Genomic DNA, 17,675 nt, shown 5'->3' with positions numbered 1-17,675 from the left:
AATTGGAAATTGTGATGTATCATGTTGTATGCTTGCATGTTCGAAATAAACTCAAACTCAACTCAATTGAAGGAGCAGAACCATCCCAAGGACGATCAGAATAAATGGACAGCATGTGAGTGAAATATGAGTGTCACAGCAAAGGGTTTGAATACTCAGGACCATATGGTATTTACATTTTTTTTTTATTAATTTGCAAAAAATTCTACATTTCTGTTTGTTTTTTTTGTCAAGATGGGGTGCTCAGTGAACATTAATGAGAAATATGGAAAAAATTAACTCCTTTAGGTTTTAGCAAATGGCTGCAATGAAACAAAGAGTGAAACATTTAAAATGGGACTGAATACTTTCCGTACCCACAGTAGCTCTCACCCAATATTGTGTAGCACTGGACATTCTAAGTGCAGCTCATGATGCAAGATTTTTTATCTCGTTGTTCTATCTGCTCTTTCCACAGAGCTTTCCTATCATGACTCCAAGCAATCGGCTGGGGCCTCTTCAGACGTAGCAGCACCAATGCCCAGAGACATGGCATTCCCGGTGCCCAAGGGACAATCCTGGCTTGACTTGTACCACTATTTCAGGTGACCTTAAACTATACTTTATTATTTATGAGTGCAGGTTCAAATAGGGAATTTGAATATGGCGTGGAGTGACCAGGTACGGCCTTAAATGAAAATATATCCATCCATTTCTACCGCTTATTCCCTTTCGGGGTCGCGGGGGGCGCTAGCGCCTATCTCAGCTACAATCGGGCGGAAGGCGGGGTACACCCTGGACAAGTCGCCACCTCATCGCAGGGCCAACACAGATAGACAGACAACATTCACACTCACATTCACACACTAGGGCCAATTTAGTGTTGCCAATCAACCTATCCCCAGGTGCATGTCTTTGGAAGTGGGAGGAAGCCGGAGTACCCGGAGGGAACCCACGCATTCACGGGGAGAACATGCAAACTCCACACAAAAAGATCCCGAGCCTAGATTTGAACCCAGGACTGCAGGAGCTTCGTATTGTGAGGCAGACGCACTAACCCCTCTTCCACCGTGAAGCCTTAAAGGAAAATATAATTTTATTTAATTTTTTTTATACTGCTCTTTAACATTCCCTATGTGAGACAAGAACACATGTCTTTCCCTTTCCTTTGCATTCTAGATAGTGGAAAAACTGTAACCACAAAGCAGCTAGCTATTCAGGTAATGGGGATTCATTTATTTTGTCTTTAAAGCCCTCTAAAAACATCCAAAATCATCCTTATACATGCTGTAACCATGCACATAGCAGGAACATATGTGATTATATGTAATACTTACAGTTTTTTGGTCATTTTAAGTATTAACAGAACTTCTTTCCTGCAGTAAGTAGCAGGAGCAACTCCAGTAGCTATACATGACCCCTTAGCCCTCAATGGTAGTCTGAAGTGCTGTGCGCAAGGCTCTGTCTACCTCTGCTGGAAAAGTAGTTGCTCGGTTTTAGCTTTTACAGTAATAATGTCGCTATGCCATGGTTATTATGCAGGTCACAACATTGAAATGTAACTCTGGTAACAGTTTTTGGATGTTCTTTAAGAGTGCTTTATTGGCAAATTATATTAATCTCCGTTACCTGCATTGTTAACCACCTTGTGCTACCAATTTTTTTACGATCTAGAACGCACAGAAAAGGAAAAGACAAGTGTTGAAACCAAGTATTAGCGATATTGTTAGAATAAGCCCTAAGTACTGAGCTGTTGCTGCCGCTGCCGCAGCTTTGCTTCTAAATTAGCAAGAGTTAATTCTAGATTTTAAATCATGCGTATCACCTGGATAATAGAAGGTTGTAGCTGTAAACCGAGAAAGTGGGCAACTTTGACATTCAACTTAGACCCAAAGTTGGCAAAAAAAGACAGGATAAAACGCTCGTTTGAGGCCACATTTTTTTATTTCTAACTTTTTTTTTTTTTTTTTACTTCCGGAAAGAATATGAATAGCTCTTAATTTAAACAGGAAGATATCAAAATCACATCTGTGTGCATCCTAGTGAGAGCAGACATTGTACAGTAAGTTATTGTTTTATTATGTTCATAGTTTGTGTTTCTTGTTGAGCACTTAGCAATAGTGCTACATAATGCTTAGTGTTTAAATGAAACTTAATATTTTTAGCACACTGCTTCTAAAACTTGTAGCTCATCCTTCTTATGTTCAGGCTCAAAAATATAAGGGTCTTGATCATCATTATTTATCCCAAGGTAGTATTTGATGGCTCTCATGAAGTCTGTCATGATTAGTAGTGTTGTTGAAGGGAAAAGCGAACGTTGTGATGTGTCTGAAAATTTAATACACCGTTGTAGACTTAAAATGATCAAAATACGTAAATATTACATATTCTTAACGTGCCTGTTACTACATTAAATATATACAGTACTTACGGCATGTATATAATGGAGGTTTTTTAGAGCACTTTATAGGCGGAATAAAATGAACCCCATTGTATCCATTGCAAACTGACTTTTGCTAACGTTAATTCAAGAGTTACAATGCATAAAAAAGGAAAAGCATATTTGTGCTTGTGTCTCATAAGGAAAATTCCAAAATCAAGTACAGTTCCCCTGTAGCGGTAAAGTCCTATACTATTACTGCTACTGGTTGCCGAATATAAATGAAGCTAGTTCAGACGTGTGCAGCCAGCTAATAATTGATGTCCAAAATTGTGTCCATGTTTAACAAAAATATCTAATATCATAAAGTCACATTTATATAATACACTTTGTACAAAAACAGAAAATATACGGGAGCAAACAAACACTAGCCTGGCACACTCAAAAACTGTTGCGCCTCTACTCAGCAACACCTGAGCAAGATCCTGACTCCTCCCTAAATAGACAGGCACTTGGCCTTGGAGCCAACCCCTTTAGTGACGTCATCAATTTGACAGACAGAAAGCGTATATGGCTCTAACACGCCAGCCCCTAATTGCTACTGGCGTGATGAACAGAGCAATTCAATTTGAAATAAATAAAACAAAAATAGAGCCATAATACTAAAACAAACACTCTTAGGGTTTTATGTTCCCTTTTTGCAATAATGGAGTTATTTTACTCCATGCCTTCACATTCACAGCCTGCATTTCCTTATGCACATCCAATACTGGTGATCTATTACCAACAGTACATAGAGACTGTAGCTGTCTTCTTTTCCTACTCCTTGCCATCAGCTTACTTCGTCACCTTGGGGGTAGGAGAGCTTTTCTTCTCCTCAGTTTCCTCCTCTTCTTCTCCCAAAGGACTCTCTGGGACATTTTCTTCCTCCTCTTTCGGGGAACTCTTCTCTTTTTGGACTTGCCATAGTCACTGTCCTCGTCATCTTCCACCATGAAGTCTTCATCACTGCCAGACTCATCAGGATCCAGGTAATCTTCCTCTGGGTCATCCTGCTCTTCATCTTCGCAGCCTCCGTCACCCAGAAGGATTTCCCGCTGTTTCGACACGGCCTTGGAGACTGCCTGGCGTATTGTTCGCATTCGACTGACTTTATTTTCGTCGTCATTGTCATCTGCGCTCCGTTTTCTTTTTGGTGTCTTCCTGCTGGGCTTCTCTATCTTGGGCTTCTTTCCCTTTTTTGACATGTCCTCTTGATCTTTGGGACCCTGCTCATTGAAATCATGCATGTACTGGTTCATAAGCAGTTCCTCCAAACTGTTAACAATTGTGCGGTTAACAGTAATTGTGGGGCTCCTATTATGCGTGTCATTGCCTTGTAATGGCCCATTAATCACCCACCCCAATAGGGTTCTGACAGCATAAGGTCCATCTCCGTGGCTATTAATCACCTCCCGTGGTTCTATTAACTTGGAGGCGTTGGTACCAATTAACAGGTCCACGTCGGCAGTTATCCGAGGAATTTTGATGCCTTGGAGGTAAGGCCACTTATCAAGTTCTGCCTCACTAATCAGATTGTTTGTGTACACGGGCATCTGCCTTTGATTGAAGACATCAGGAAGCTCAAAAAACTTACTTACAAGTAAGCTCAGAGATTTCCAGACCATTTACAATGCTGCTCGGGACCACCTTACTGTGCCCCATGGTGCGCAAGTGGATTTTTGTTTTTCGGCCTTCTGTGTTCAGCCTGTTTACCAATTGTTCAGAACAGAAGGTCCCTGTGCTTCCTGGATCTAGGAAAGCATATGTCTGGACTATCTTGCTGCCGTTTGAGTACTTCACTTAAACAGGCAGGATAGGTAAAATTCCATATTTGGCAGCCACAAGTAGATGATGTAGTGCAAATATCTGCTTTTACCTTTGGAAGTTGGCTATTTTCTCCACTTTCCAGATCCCTCCTGTCAATATGTAGCACTTTGGTATGCGTCTTGTTGCAGTAAGAGCAAGTGATGCGCCTGTCGCAAATCTTGCTCAGGTGCCCTGTGCACAGGCAACCAAAACACAGGCCTTTTTCTTTTAGAAAGTCAAGCTTTTCCCTATGTGCCTTATTTTCCAGTATCAGACAGTGCTCCAATGCATGTTCACTTTTACAGTAAAGACAGGAAATAGAGATCGTCTTGGAGGTGTTCACAAATTTATTGAGGTGTGGAGCCGGTTTAGGTCTAGTGGCAACTCTCACATGAGTTGCAAAACTATTCCTTCTGTACTGTGATTTGCTTTGATGTATAGGCTTAGGTTTAGTTATTGTTTTATTTCGAGGGATGTCCTGAATGTCGCCAAAGACAGGATCTGAAGCAATTCTGACCTGCTGTTCAATAAATTTAACAATGTCTGTGAAACAAGCATGTTGCTTTTGTTGGTCAACAATGTCAGCTGCTTTTCCTCTCCACTGATCCCTTAATTTGTATGGAAGCTTTTGTATGAGCATCTTCATGCTAGCTGGCATGTTGAGCTCGTCCAAGTACTGCAGCTCATCCATGGCATTGGAACATTATCGCAAGTACAGTGCAAAAGCTTGGAGATTTTTTACATCTTCAGACTTGATGTTTGGCCATACCATAATTTTGTCCAGGTAGGCTGCTGTTATTTTTGAAGGATTTCCAAAGTGTTCCCTTAGTAGGCGTTTTGCTGTAGCATAACCTTTCTCTGTAGGCATATAGAGGCAACTGCGCACCAACTCTCTGGGCTGTCCTTTGGTAAACTGTTCCAGATAGTATAAGCAATCACCACGATCATTGGTTTTTGCCTCCATACAATATTCAAAAGCTTTTATGAAAGCCTGAAACTGCAATGGGTCACCTTCAAAAAACGGAATTTGTCTGTGTGGAAGTAATTGGGAGGTTTGTGCTTGAACCAGGAGTGCCATAATTTCATTTTGCCTCTGTAATACAGTGTGGAATTCACCCGGTATTGTGTTGCCTTGAAATGCTTGAGGTAAATTTTGCCTTGAATGGTTTTCCACAGGATCCAAAGTTGATGAGCAAAGAGGTTGTTTGTTTGGTTGAGGGTGTGAAAGGATCTTGTTTGGGGCATTTTTGGCTGTGTGAAGCTCTGAAGGAGCAGCTTTAACAGATGGCTGAAGTTGTTCTACAGGCGGAGTAGGCACTTTTTTCGGTTTTGTCCCTTGCCTGTAATAAGACTCCATTCCATCAGACTTTTGGCTTCTGCCAGAAACACTGGCTTCATGGAGGATAGACAATTTAGCATCGTGGGCTGCTATTTCAGCATCCAACTCCATTTGCTCCTTTTTTCTCCAAATGGCCTCTGCTTGCGCCTCCAATGCATGGATCTCTTTTAAAGCAATAGCACGGGCGACAAGTGCTGCCTTATCTGCCTCTGCTATTATGCGAGCAGAAGAAGTGGAAGACATGTTGCTTTTGTTTGAGACTGTGGATTGAATGACCTTTGATAAGACAATAGATGGAACATTGTAAATGCTGTCTTGGGGTTGTACACTTTCATTTTCAAAACCATTAACAGCGGAACCCTCATTTTCAACCTCATCATCATCATCATCATTATCATTGTCATCATTTTTAAAACACATCAACCTGTCAACCTTTTCAATAAAACCATCAAAATTCAACATTTTTGCCTTGTACCATGTCTCGTGTTTAGTACTCTCATATTCTGGCAACAGAGACAACAAAGTTATGTGCACTTTTCTAATTTCATGATATAAATCCATAAACCTGCTAAATTCCTCCTTTAGTTCATGTGAACGTGTGTCGTCATTTATCACAGCAATGATCCCCTCTTTTAGTATTGAGAGTCTTTGCAACTTTGATTTTCTTTCCCCGTGCAAACTTTCAATTTTGTGACCTAGAGCTTTGGGTGTCATTTTTACCACAAGTTGTTTCCCTTCAACCCCTTGTCCAACATTGTCCTGTTCAGCGACAGTGTCCCCTCGTGGCTGTTTATGTTCATCAGCGCATGCGTGTGCACCCTCTTCCATTTGGAAAAGTCAAAGTTTGTCGACCCGCGCGCAAGTCATGTCAAATAGTCACCAATAAATTGGATTTTTCAATATTTGTGTGCACACAATTTACCGATGGCCATTTTTATTTTTTTTTATTTTTTATTTTTTTAAAGTGGGCGGGCCGCTAAAACATACCACACTCAACGCTGCTCTGCGTCCTCCTCCACGCACGACACGCACGCGCGCGGCTTGATCCGATGGGATGATCTGCAGGTGCTGCTGTTGCTGCTGCTGTCCCCGATGAGCGACCCTGTTGCTCTCCAGTGGGACTCGGCGCTGTCGATGCAGAGCTTGATTGCAGGAATGTGTCCGCCGCTTCGCCGATCCGTTTCCTCCGCCGCCGGCCGCCAATCAAACATTGACAGCGGCAGGTGCGATCCTCTTCCAAAACAAGCCTCGCAGCTTGTTGCTTCCCAATAAACAACTCGCCTTTAGGTGAGGCAGTTTTTGACTTAACTGTAGCGGTAAAGTCCTATACTATTACTGCGACTGGTTGCCGAATATAAATGAAGCTAGTTCAGACGTGTGCAGCCAGCTAATAATTGATGTCCAAAATTGTGTCCATGTTTAACAAAAATATTTAATATCATAAAGTCACATTTATATAATACACTTTGTACAAAAACAGAAAATACACGGGAGCAAACAAACACTAGCCTGGCACACTCAAAAACTGTTGCGCCTCTACTCAGCAACACCTGAGCAAGATCCTGACTCCTCCCTAAATAGACAGGCACTTGGCCTTGGAGCCAACCCCTTTAGTGACGTCATCAATTTGACAGACAGAAAGCGTATTTGGCTCTAACATCCCCCTTGAACAACCCATGGTCAGCACTTTTTTTCAACAAATTTTAATTAATCTAAGAGGTCCCACACTGAAGTGTATTCCCCTATATCTCGCCTTGATAGGAATTTAAAAGTACAGTCATACCTTGTTTTTTGCACATCCCACTTTTCCAACAAAAATCCAAAATGTTTGTATGCTGTCTTATTTTAAATCTGAAATTGGGCCTAACAAACCTGTCCATTTGCAGGCATATCATTCCGCAAATGGAATAGATTCATGTTTGTCCCCTAAATTTTACACACAATACCCAATAATAACAATGTTATAACTTTTTATTTTTTCTATTTTACAAATTTGTTGAAACGAGAAAACTAAGAAATGACATGCACATAAGTATTCAGAGCATTTGCTAAATACTTTGTTGATGCACCTTTGGCAGCAATTACAGCCTTAAGTTTTTTTAATATTATGACACAAGCTTGGCACACCTATCTTTGGGCAGTTTCCCCCATTTTTCTTTGCAGCACCTCTCAAGGTCCATCAGTTGGATGGGAAGTGTCAATGTACAGCCATTTTCAGATCTCTCCAGAGATGTCCGGGCTCTAGCTGGGCCACTCAAGGACATTTACGGAGTTGTCTTTAAGCCATTATTTTGATATCTTGGCTGTGTGCTTAGGGTCGTTGTCCTGCTGAAAGATGAACCGTCACCCCAGTCTGAGCTTAAGACTGCCACTGTGACACTATTGTTCATTTTTTTTATTTTTAAAAATGTCTAATGATATTGTCAATGAGGGATTTTTAATCACTGCTATGCTGAAATTATAACTAATATTGATGCTTTTGTTTCACTACTTTTGGTTTGTTCTGTGTCGTGTTTGTGTCTCTTCTCAATTGCTCTCTTTATTGCAGTTCTGAGTGTTGCTGGGTCAGGTTTGGTTTTAGAATTGGATTGCATTGCTATGGTATTGCTGTGTATTGTTTTGTTGGATTGATAAAAAAACGAAAAAAAAAGCAATAAAAAAAAAAAAAAGAGAATCGATTCTGAATCGCACAACATGAGAACCGCGATTCAAATTCGGATCGATTTTTTCCCAAACCCCTAACAATTTGTCTATAAAATTGTTACAACTATACCTCTGCATAACATTGCAAGCTTTTTTAATCCCCCCGTCATCGCACCGTGCCCCCCCAAGAGTAGCCCTCCCCACTATTTGAGAAGTACTGTTAAAAGGGCTAACGCAGGCAAACTACAGTATTTATAGCAGCGACATGATCACTTCTGTGTGTGCCTATGTTTACATCATCGAGTGGTCTGTTTCCTCGCTTCCCTGTTCCTTGTAAATTTATTGTAGGTTATAAATCATGCCTCTCACCTTAAAAGTAGATGACTGAAGATATAATCCGACAAGTTGTGACACTTTTGACAGCCATTTAGCACCTGGAACTAGCGAAGATGACACGAAAAGTGCTTGTCTCTTGGTCGCTCTACCGTCTGAACCATACCACCCTAATTTAAATGGGCTGGTTAACCCTATGGTTGTTGCCAATCTGTGAATATTTATCATGTGTTCTATGGAAACCCTGAACTTGTCTGTTTCTATTAGGTTTCCCCCAAGAGAACGACACACAGACGTCAAAGAAAAAGACAAGAACAAAAAGGAAGCCAGTGAGTAACTGAAGACTAGCAAGACCATATTTTGCATGTAACATTTTTCTTGTAATGTGACGTCTATTGGAGAGGTATAGAAGTTTATACAGCAACTAAAATTAAAAGCTTCAAATGTTGTCTGTTACGTATTTACACTCAGTTTATGGTGAGGTAAAAAAAAAACAAGGGAGATGTTTGAATGTCATCTTGGCATGCTTAAATAAAAACTAGTCTTTTTTATTAGCAATATGAATTAAAAATAGGCACAAAAAACAGGTGAAATGTATTCACACATACCAATAAGTTGAGCAAATTTGATTTTTATCCACATTATTTACATCCAAATTCTGTTTGTGGCTTGCAATGTGCTCTGTCTACAGGCTCGGTTTTTCACAAATTTGTGCAACTTTGTCGATTGTGAAAATATTACAAACAAACACCCCCCGGAGAATGACCGTAAGACCCGCAAACTGTTAGCATTTTAACCCCTGAACACGCCCACACGCTTTAGATTTCGCGGCTCCCAACACCACGGCTACACCCCGAGCACGGCCGTGCGCTACAATCGCTCGTCTTGCATTGTATGACATGCTCATAAATCATCGTGCTGCAACAATGACTGAATGTCTGACTGTTGCAAAAAATGAGACCTTCTCCAGCATCCAAAACCAAACAACTTTTCCCTGTACCACGAGTCCATGACCGTCATCGCTCACGTGTGACGGGAAGCATACAAAACTCTGCGAATATTGTGCCTAAGTGCTGATTTTGTGTTGATTTATTGTAAATACTAAACTTTAAACATTGACATGTGCAAAGGCAGTTATTTATGATAAAACAAGGTGGCAGCTAAAGAATGACTTCCCCATGTATCCCCTCTTCATCACACAGGAATAACCCACCAGGTGAAAAGATGATTTTACCAATTCCAATGCGGATGTAAGAACCATGTGATTTGCGTCCCATATGTGACCAGAACAAATATACTATAGTACTAAGACTATAGCGGCCAGAAACAGTTAGCTTCGACATCAGCGGTGCCCAAAGCGCGGCACAGGGGTCATCTGTGGCCAGTGACTCGATTGTCATTGGCCCCCGGCACATTAAAAAAAAAAACCAACAAAATTTGGGAATAAGAAAAACTCAAATTTTTTGCATCAGCCAATAACAACGACGCAATTGCCATGTCTTTAAAAACAAAACATAATATATTTCCATCCATCCATTTTTCTACCGCTTGTCCCTTTATTTATTTATATCTTTGGTGCAACCATAGTCAAATATCTGTCCCCACATCAGGAAGTACGCGAAGCCTAGCTGTACAAGAAAAAATCCAACCTGTTGTGAGCAGCATACCGGAGCTTGGGGAAATTGTCACTGAGCAGACTGACCACATAGTTGATCGGCCAAAGAACAACACACGCTCCCGTCGTAACCGGCTCCCATCTACCCCCTCCTGTAACACTGATGACGGCGGTGCTCACGTGTTTGTGCATCAGCCGGCTGATGTCCACAAACACCACGGGGAAACTGATGAGGTGGTAAAGCAAATCATTTTAATGACACAATAGCCTTTACTTTCAGCTTATTTTATTTCCAGTACGTTGAAAGTCCTCTTCCACATCCTGTCTGGACGTCATTTTCTGAAGACACCAAAGAGCAAGTAAAATAAATTGCTACATTTTAAACAGTTTTATATAGTATTTTGCAGCAGTCATTTTAAACTGTGTATTTCGTCTTTCCCTATAGAAGCTGTTGCCGGACCCAATTCTCAGGCTGAGGAGAATCATCGGTTTTGGAGGAGCCACCACCAAATGTGTAAGCCTAATTTAGGTTATTTTAGCCCACATATGTAAAAAAGTTATCTACAGTATTTTACAAAAGTGAGTACACTCCTAATTTTTTAGCAAATACTTCACAGTCATGTCGAGGAATGGGCCGGTATGATGTTCTGATGGTATAACAACCTTTGGCACAAAAAAAAAACGGTATGGTAATACAGCTCTAAAATGTGTTTTATCTTGAAATGTCTTGATTGAAAATAAGAGAAAAATAACTTTTCAGTCGGATACTTGTTTCGTATTCAAGTCACGAAATGTAAAAGGAGTATTGTTGGGGCTTTTTGAATGGTTATTCATTTGATTTTATGGGCAGAATAGTGGAGCTACCATTGGCTTTGTTGTAAGAGGACTTTTATTCACGTTTATTTAATATTTAAAAGGCATTAAAAAAATATCCATCCATCGTCTTGGCTTTTGTAATGATTTTGAACGATAGGAAAAATTCCAAAAAAGGTGCAGTTCTCCTTTAACTTTGAATATTCCATATGTAGCGATTGTTGGTCCTCCTGTAGATGCACGATCATGTTAGGTGTTGCCTTTCTCTTGCTGCCATGTGCCGCAAGCAGCATGTTTGTCATTTTTACAGAAAGAAAACTTCAGAGGACTAGTCTCCTTCATACATTCTTACTGCATACAGACATTACAGCCTGCAGAGCTGTGTGCCCCGGGGGGATCATGATGTAGCGGCGCGACCTGAAAGATTTCTAACATTTATTAAATGTTATTGTATTTAAAACCGGCACTTTTTTTTATACCAGGGTATACCTTAGAACAGTGGTCCCCAACCACCGGGCCGTGGCCCGATTAGTACCGGGCCGCAGAATAATTTTTTATTAAAAAAAAAAAAAAAAAAAAATGTATTAAATCAACATAAAAAACACAATATACACTTACAATTAGTGCACCAACCACAAAAACCTCCCTTTTTCATGACAAAGAAGAAGAAGAAAAAAAAAGGACACCCCCCACATCCCCCCCAACCCAGACCCCCGGGCCGCGGGACAAATTATTTAGCGTTGACCGGTCCACGGATACAAAAAGGTTGGGGACCACTGCCTTAGAACCAGTAATTGTCTCCTGCCTAGTCAGGTCCATAAATATTGTGACATTGACAAAATTATATTATTTTCGATTTTATACGGAACCACAATGGATTTGGAATGAAACAAAAAAAGAAGTGCTTTGACTGCAGTCTTTCAGCTTTAATTTGAGAGTTTTTACATCAAAATAAAGGGGGAACGGTGTTCTGTAGGAAATAAAACAGTTTATATATGTGTTTAAGGAACCAAAAGTAATAGGACAAAAAAACGATCATAAGTTTCCCTTTTAAATATTTGGTTGCAAACCTCATGTATTGCTGTACGATGTAACAATATATCATTTGTATGTTACTTGTGTTGCCACCTATTGAGACAATAATGGCTGTGTGATGATTCAAATCTATACTGCTACACAAGCTAGAGTAGTATAGTTTCATATGGTATTGTCTCCTGGAAAAAAACGTTGGCTGTGAGGGGTGTTTTCACTTTTGTGAGATACGCTACCGATTGTGTATTCATCTAACAAAGACTTAGGGAAGTGTGCTCTACTTGACCTTTTAGGCCTTATGGACCAGATTAGGTGACGCTGTGGTGTATCCATGTCATGCTATTGTCGTCTCCATGAAGATAGACTCCAACGAGCAGAGATTCTTCATCGGCCATACTGATAAGGTAAAATGACTTCCTCTTACAATGTGTGGCTTTGATAGTGTCATAAATACACTAAGGGTGTCCAAACCTTTTCCACAGAGGGCCGGACAAAGAAAAATAAAAGGATGGGGGGGGGGAGCAACTTTGATTTAACAAAATTGCCAAAACCAATCCAATATACGTGAATATACTGTACCTCCAATGCTGTCTCTTATAGGTGACAAATAAAGTAGTTAGGGTTATAGTATTGGTTGTTTCAAACATCTATAGGAAAGGCAAGGAGACTTTATTTATATAGCACATATACAACAATTGAACCAAAGTGCTTTACAGGTTAAAAAGCATAGAGCAAAAAACAAACAAAGAACATAAACAATGTATGAGCTAAACGAGATTGTGCAAAATACGGTAAAAGGGGTTGAATAAAAAGTAAAAAATTCTAAAATAATAAAAGTGCGACAAATTGAAAAGAAAAATAAAGCAAATGGGGGTGGGGGGGGCCAGAAATGGTGGCCTAGTGGGCGGAGTCAGCTCAGGTCAAAGGCCAGTGAGAAGAGGTAGGTCTTAAGAAGGGTTTTGAAGACCCCCAGGCTCTGGGCTGCGGCTATTCAGTTAGTTACAAAGTGGTACATCAAATATTTATATTTTCACATTTCAACACAATTCTACTCCTTTTCTGTTTTATAGCAATTGCTCACACATTTTTTCACTTCATGTACTCAATCTGTAACACAAACATATAAATAATAGAGTTCACGTGAAAAGATAGTTTTTATGAATATGTGGTAAATGAAAGATTGTCTCTTTAATCAACTAAGGTAAAAAATGTTTGAGTATCAATGGTGTAAGTATTGACATACACTTCCTTTGATTGCAAAAAGTTGACCACTTGTGAAGCTGCAAACAGTGTAGAGCATCGCGTTGAGTTTTTTCTACCCCAGATATGGGATCTGAGCTTGTGCAGCCCTTTGAGGCATTTGTTATTAAGGGTTGTATCAGTAAACTTTGATTGATTGATTAATAGAGCATGGGTCCTTAATGTTTTCCAGGCCAAGGGCCCCAAATTAATGGAGAAACGGAGCAGGGACCAACTACTCATACAGTCCTGTATAAAACTGTTTTGAATTAAACTGGTCCGTAAGATACAGTACCTTGTTTTTGTGCAATACTAAGATGTTCAAATAATACAGTATATCGTCGCAAGTAGCAACTGGGATGCTAATCGTTACCTGAAAACTGGTGTGCTAATCAATAGCTATTAGGCCGGAAATTGCTATCTGGCGACTGGCATGGTAATTGCTAACAAGCAACAAGAGCGCTACCTTCTAGCTATCTTAAACGCTAAAATAAAAAAGTATACAATTATTTATGTATGTTTTTTTATTTTTATTTCAAGATACAGTGAGAACGGGGTCCATGTCACTTATTTTTAAACTCATCTATAGTGTGTTTAATCAGTGTTAATGTACATTTAAGTTTGTGGAAAAAAATTGCATTGGAATACAAAATAATTTTAATACTAATAAAGAAATACTGACCCCTGCTGCAGTACCTCTGCAGACAACCTGTGGGTCACAGACTCTCTGTTCAAAACCTTTGCAACATCCTTTTAATCTGGTTCTCTTGCTCTGGCAAAGCTTGGTCAAAATCACATTATTCATTTGTTTTATCTATCTTAATCCCTCTAGTCCATTTCATATATGGTCATCTTTAGAGAGGCGTTGTCTTCCTGTTGGACCTTAATATCTTGGTGCAGTGCTCTAATTTGCTCTCTAAGGCTCCGCATTTTATCTCTGAAATGAAGATGATATTCTGTAATTTCTATATTTAATTGCAAACTTTCACAGTTGATAATAGGATGTCTATTTTTTACATAATTATCATTTAAATATCTGTTTCTAGGAACTTGTTCAGTGGATCAAGATTTCCTGGAATGTTTTTTAGTTATTTATTTAGTTTGTATCTTGTGTATTTTAACAAATTAATACCTTATGCAGGACAGCGCTAAAGTTGGATGTGTCAGCTAAGTAACTTTGTGGTTGCGCTTACGATGCGTGATCAGAAACGCATTAAATCCGTTCAAAAACTTCAGCAGCCTAATTGGAGCTACAGTTATGGTCCAAAGTTTACATACTCGTAAAGAACATAATGTCATTGTTGTCTTGAGTTTCCAATAATTTATACAACTCTTATTTTTTTTGTAATAGAGTGATTGGAGAACATACTTTTTGGTCACAAAAAACATTGGGGATTTTTGGTTTAAGTTTGAGACTGCCATGACTTTATGTTCTTTACAAGTATATGTCAACTTTTGATCGCAACTGTAGGTTTCAAGTTTTATTCGTCACATGCAGAGTACACCGCAGTAAAATGCTTTTCTCCATGCTCTTCGGATATTGCGTACAGTGGGATCCAAACACGAGTTGCAGAATCTAACACACTAAATACCAAAAATACAAACATTTGAATAGCTCTGATGTACATTAATTACAAGACTATTAAGTTGCACAATAAGTTACAGTAGTTATGGTAGAGGTATCAGAACAAGTAAAAAAGTACAGTAGTCACTAATAGGTTTTAGGTTTCTAGACAACCACATGCACTTGCTCAGCGTTCAGGTTGAATGTGTCATCAAGCTATCCTGTAAATGTGATCATTTGAGTGGTCCGGAAATTGCCACATTTACTTAAAACTCTGGTAACAAGAGTGAAGCTTTTAACTAATAATTATTAGTGTAATAACTTATAATTATTCATTCATTCTACATGCCACTTATCCTAAATGGGGTTGTGGGTAAGATGGAGCCTACCCAAGCTAACTTCAGACTAAAGGCGGGGCACACACTAGACTGGTCACAAGCCAATCCCAGGGCACATCTAGACAAACAGCCATTCGCATTCATACAGGTATTCACATCTCTGAAAAATTTAGAGTCTCCGAAAAAACTAAAATGCGTTTTTCTTTAATGTGAGAGCAGAAAACCCATCCACACACGGGGAAAACATGGAAAGTCCAAAAAGAGATGCCCAAACAGAGATTCAAACCTAGATCTCTTGACTGTGTGCCAGTGTGCAGCGTACATGCTAACCACAAGGCCACCGTGCAGCCCATGTTATGATATATCCATCTCATTGATAGTTTAAATAATGTACTTTTCAGAGGGTCAATAAGAAATTAGCTGAAGCTAATAGTGTCTCTGGGCCGTTGTTTGGAAGCCCCTGCACGATGCATTACTTATGAGCGGCCTCATTTTTGTCGTTAAATATGCTGGTGTTCTGCAATGAAAAAACACAATAAGAACTAAACTCTGTTATGTTAATTATGAGTTTCTTGTAGTCTACTTTGCTTAGTCTTTAAGTGTTTAATTTCAATTGCATGGGAGAGACAACAAGGCCGAGTTGATTATCTTGCCTTTAAATAACTACTTTGTTAGTTTGTTAGTGCATGACTGCATTAAATTAATTGGACTGTCTGCCTCTATAGGTGTGTGCACTGGCTTTCAATGGCAACTCTACAATGCTGGCCTCTGCACAAACGGGTAATTATTGTGTAGTTCGAGTATGGAACTACCTGAAAGGTAATTGTCTGGCCATGTTCAGGATGCAAGCCCAGTCTGTTACCTCTCTCAGGTAAACAGCTGTTATTTTACATGCAAAGTCAAAACAATACTAGCAGTAGGGATTGCTTTTCTTTCACTTAATTACATTTTTTTCCCAAAGCTTCTCATACAGCGGCGGCTTTCTCTGTGGAGTGGGCAAAGACAACCATGGCAAAACGGCAAGTACTTCAAATGCAAGTCCCCGAGCTCCAACCCCAGATGCTTCAAAGGCCCGAATTTGTATTTGGTTTTTAAAAGATGCTGAGCATCACTGGCATCACATGGGTTACTGAAGTTGTCATTTTATTTTAAGGAATGCCTTCTCTTTTAAGTAACTCTGTACTATGTGAACTTTTGCTTTTAATTGTTATGTTCTGTTTCACAGTTGGTCGTGGTATGGAACACGGTTAATGTTAGCAATGGTGGAGAAGTGAGCATCTTGGCCAAGACAAAAACAGATGTGGACATTACAACCATGAAGGTTGCAAACTTTGATGATACAAGGTACCCTCTCTCCTTGTGCACGTGTACTACAGGTTTCCTAAAATTCTTAAATACTCACCATTTCATGATGATAAGTATTATATAGTACTTTTCATTGTTTGTGTGCTTGTTTGTGGTTTTCAGGCTGGTGTCATGTGGTCATGATAACATTCGTCTGTGGCGGGTGCGCAGTGGCATACTGCGTTCCTGTCCGATCAATCTTAGTGATTATAAATCCTTGGACTTCACTGATGTGGCATTTGAGGAAGGAGACTCCCCTGATCAGCATCTTGAAGACCGAACTCTGTGAGGAAGCAAATCCAATATTCAATTCAGATTTTTTTATAAGTCTAATTTAGGAGGTAATTCCCTCTTTGGCTGTCTCATCTTAGATTTGCTAGCAGCCAAAGTGGCCACATCTTTGAGATTGACTACACCAGAGTTGTCATTAGAAATGTCAGGTGGTTGTTTCCAATGCCACGGCAGGAGAAATTGACTTTAAACAAAGGTCGGTATTAAATAATTTGCTCATGAATGTGTGACATTCATGAGCTGAAACAATAAGTTTTTATTTTCATTCAGGTCACGGCATCGCAATTAACAGCATCAGCGTGTCCCCATCTTTCTGTGCCACGGGCTCTGAAGACGGCTACCTGCGGCTTTGGCCTCTAGATTTCTCCGGTGTCTTCCTGGAGGCTGGTAGGTCTATTCTTGGAGCAAGTGGATTAATCTTTAATGCATCAATGCTCGTGGAAAGAAAGGGAAAAAAAACCTGTGTTCAAACAAGATTGCCGTGAATAAGCGTAATTTGACTGGTTGACTTGGTTGGTAGAGTGGCCGTGCCAGCAACTTGAGAGTTCCGGGTTCGATCCCCGCTTCCGCCATCCGAGTCAATGCCGTTGTGTACTTGCGCAACACACTTTACCCACCTGCTTCCAGTGTCACCCACACTGGTTTAAAATATAACCTAGATATTGGGTTTCACTGTGTAAAAACGCTTTGAGTCACTAGAAAAAAGTGCTATATAAATATAATTCACTACACAGTTCCTGAAAGTTTCACTTTTTTATACATAGGAAGAGCAAAGGCAATAGTGTGCACGAAAGAGCAATGGTGAAGTTGTAAGATTGTTGTACTTACTAAGCATCCAATGAGCTGAGCAGCTCACACTTGTGAGGGGAGATGTTTTTATGGTATTGAGAAATTGTTATGGTATGCCATCATGTATT

At 39.8% G+C, this 17,675-nt stretch overlaps 1 protein-coding gene across 2 annotated transcripts in view; it reads left to right on the top strand.

Moving 5' to 3' along the window:
• The window catches only part of wdr90 (WD repeat domain 90), a 91,053-nt gene that overhangs the window by 24,908 nt on the left and 48,470 nt on the right, over nt 1-17,675 (top strand). For both annotated transcript variants that reach the window (XM_061909259.1, XM_061909258.1), the window contains exons 6-17: nt 458-584; nt 8,790-8,851; nt 10,133-10,371; nt 10,434-10,496; nt 10,583-10,651; nt 12,276-12,386; nt 15,849-15,994; nt 16,085-16,142; nt 16,349-16,467; nt 16,591-16,752; nt 16,839-16,954; nt 17,029-17,145. In XM_061909259.1, the coding sequence (XP_061765243.1) occupies nt 458-584; nt 8,790-8,851; nt 10,133-10,371; nt 10,434-10,496; nt 10,583-10,651; nt 12,276-12,386; nt 15,849-15,994; nt 16,085-16,142; nt 16,349-16,467; nt 16,591-16,752; nt 16,839-16,954; nt 17,029-17,145 (1,389 nt within the window). The remainder of the gene's footprint in view (nt 1-457; nt 585-8,789; nt 8,852-10,132; nt 10,372-10,433; nt 10,497-10,582; nt 10,652-12,275; nt 12,387-15,848; nt 15,995-16,084; nt 16,143-16,348; nt 16,468-16,590; nt 16,753-16,838; nt 16,955-17,028; nt 17,146-17,675) is intronic.

The sequence above is a fragment of the Nerophis ophidion genome, linkage group LG08 (assembly GCF_033978795.1).
Source record: "Nerophis ophidion isolate RoL-2023_Sa linkage group LG08, RoL_Noph_v1.0, whole genome shotgun sequence".
NCBI lineage: Eukaryota > Metazoa > Chordata > Actinopteri > Syngnathiformes > Syngnathidae > Nerophis > Nerophis ophidion.
This window is presented reverse-complemented; position numbering and strand designations above follow the sequence as displayed.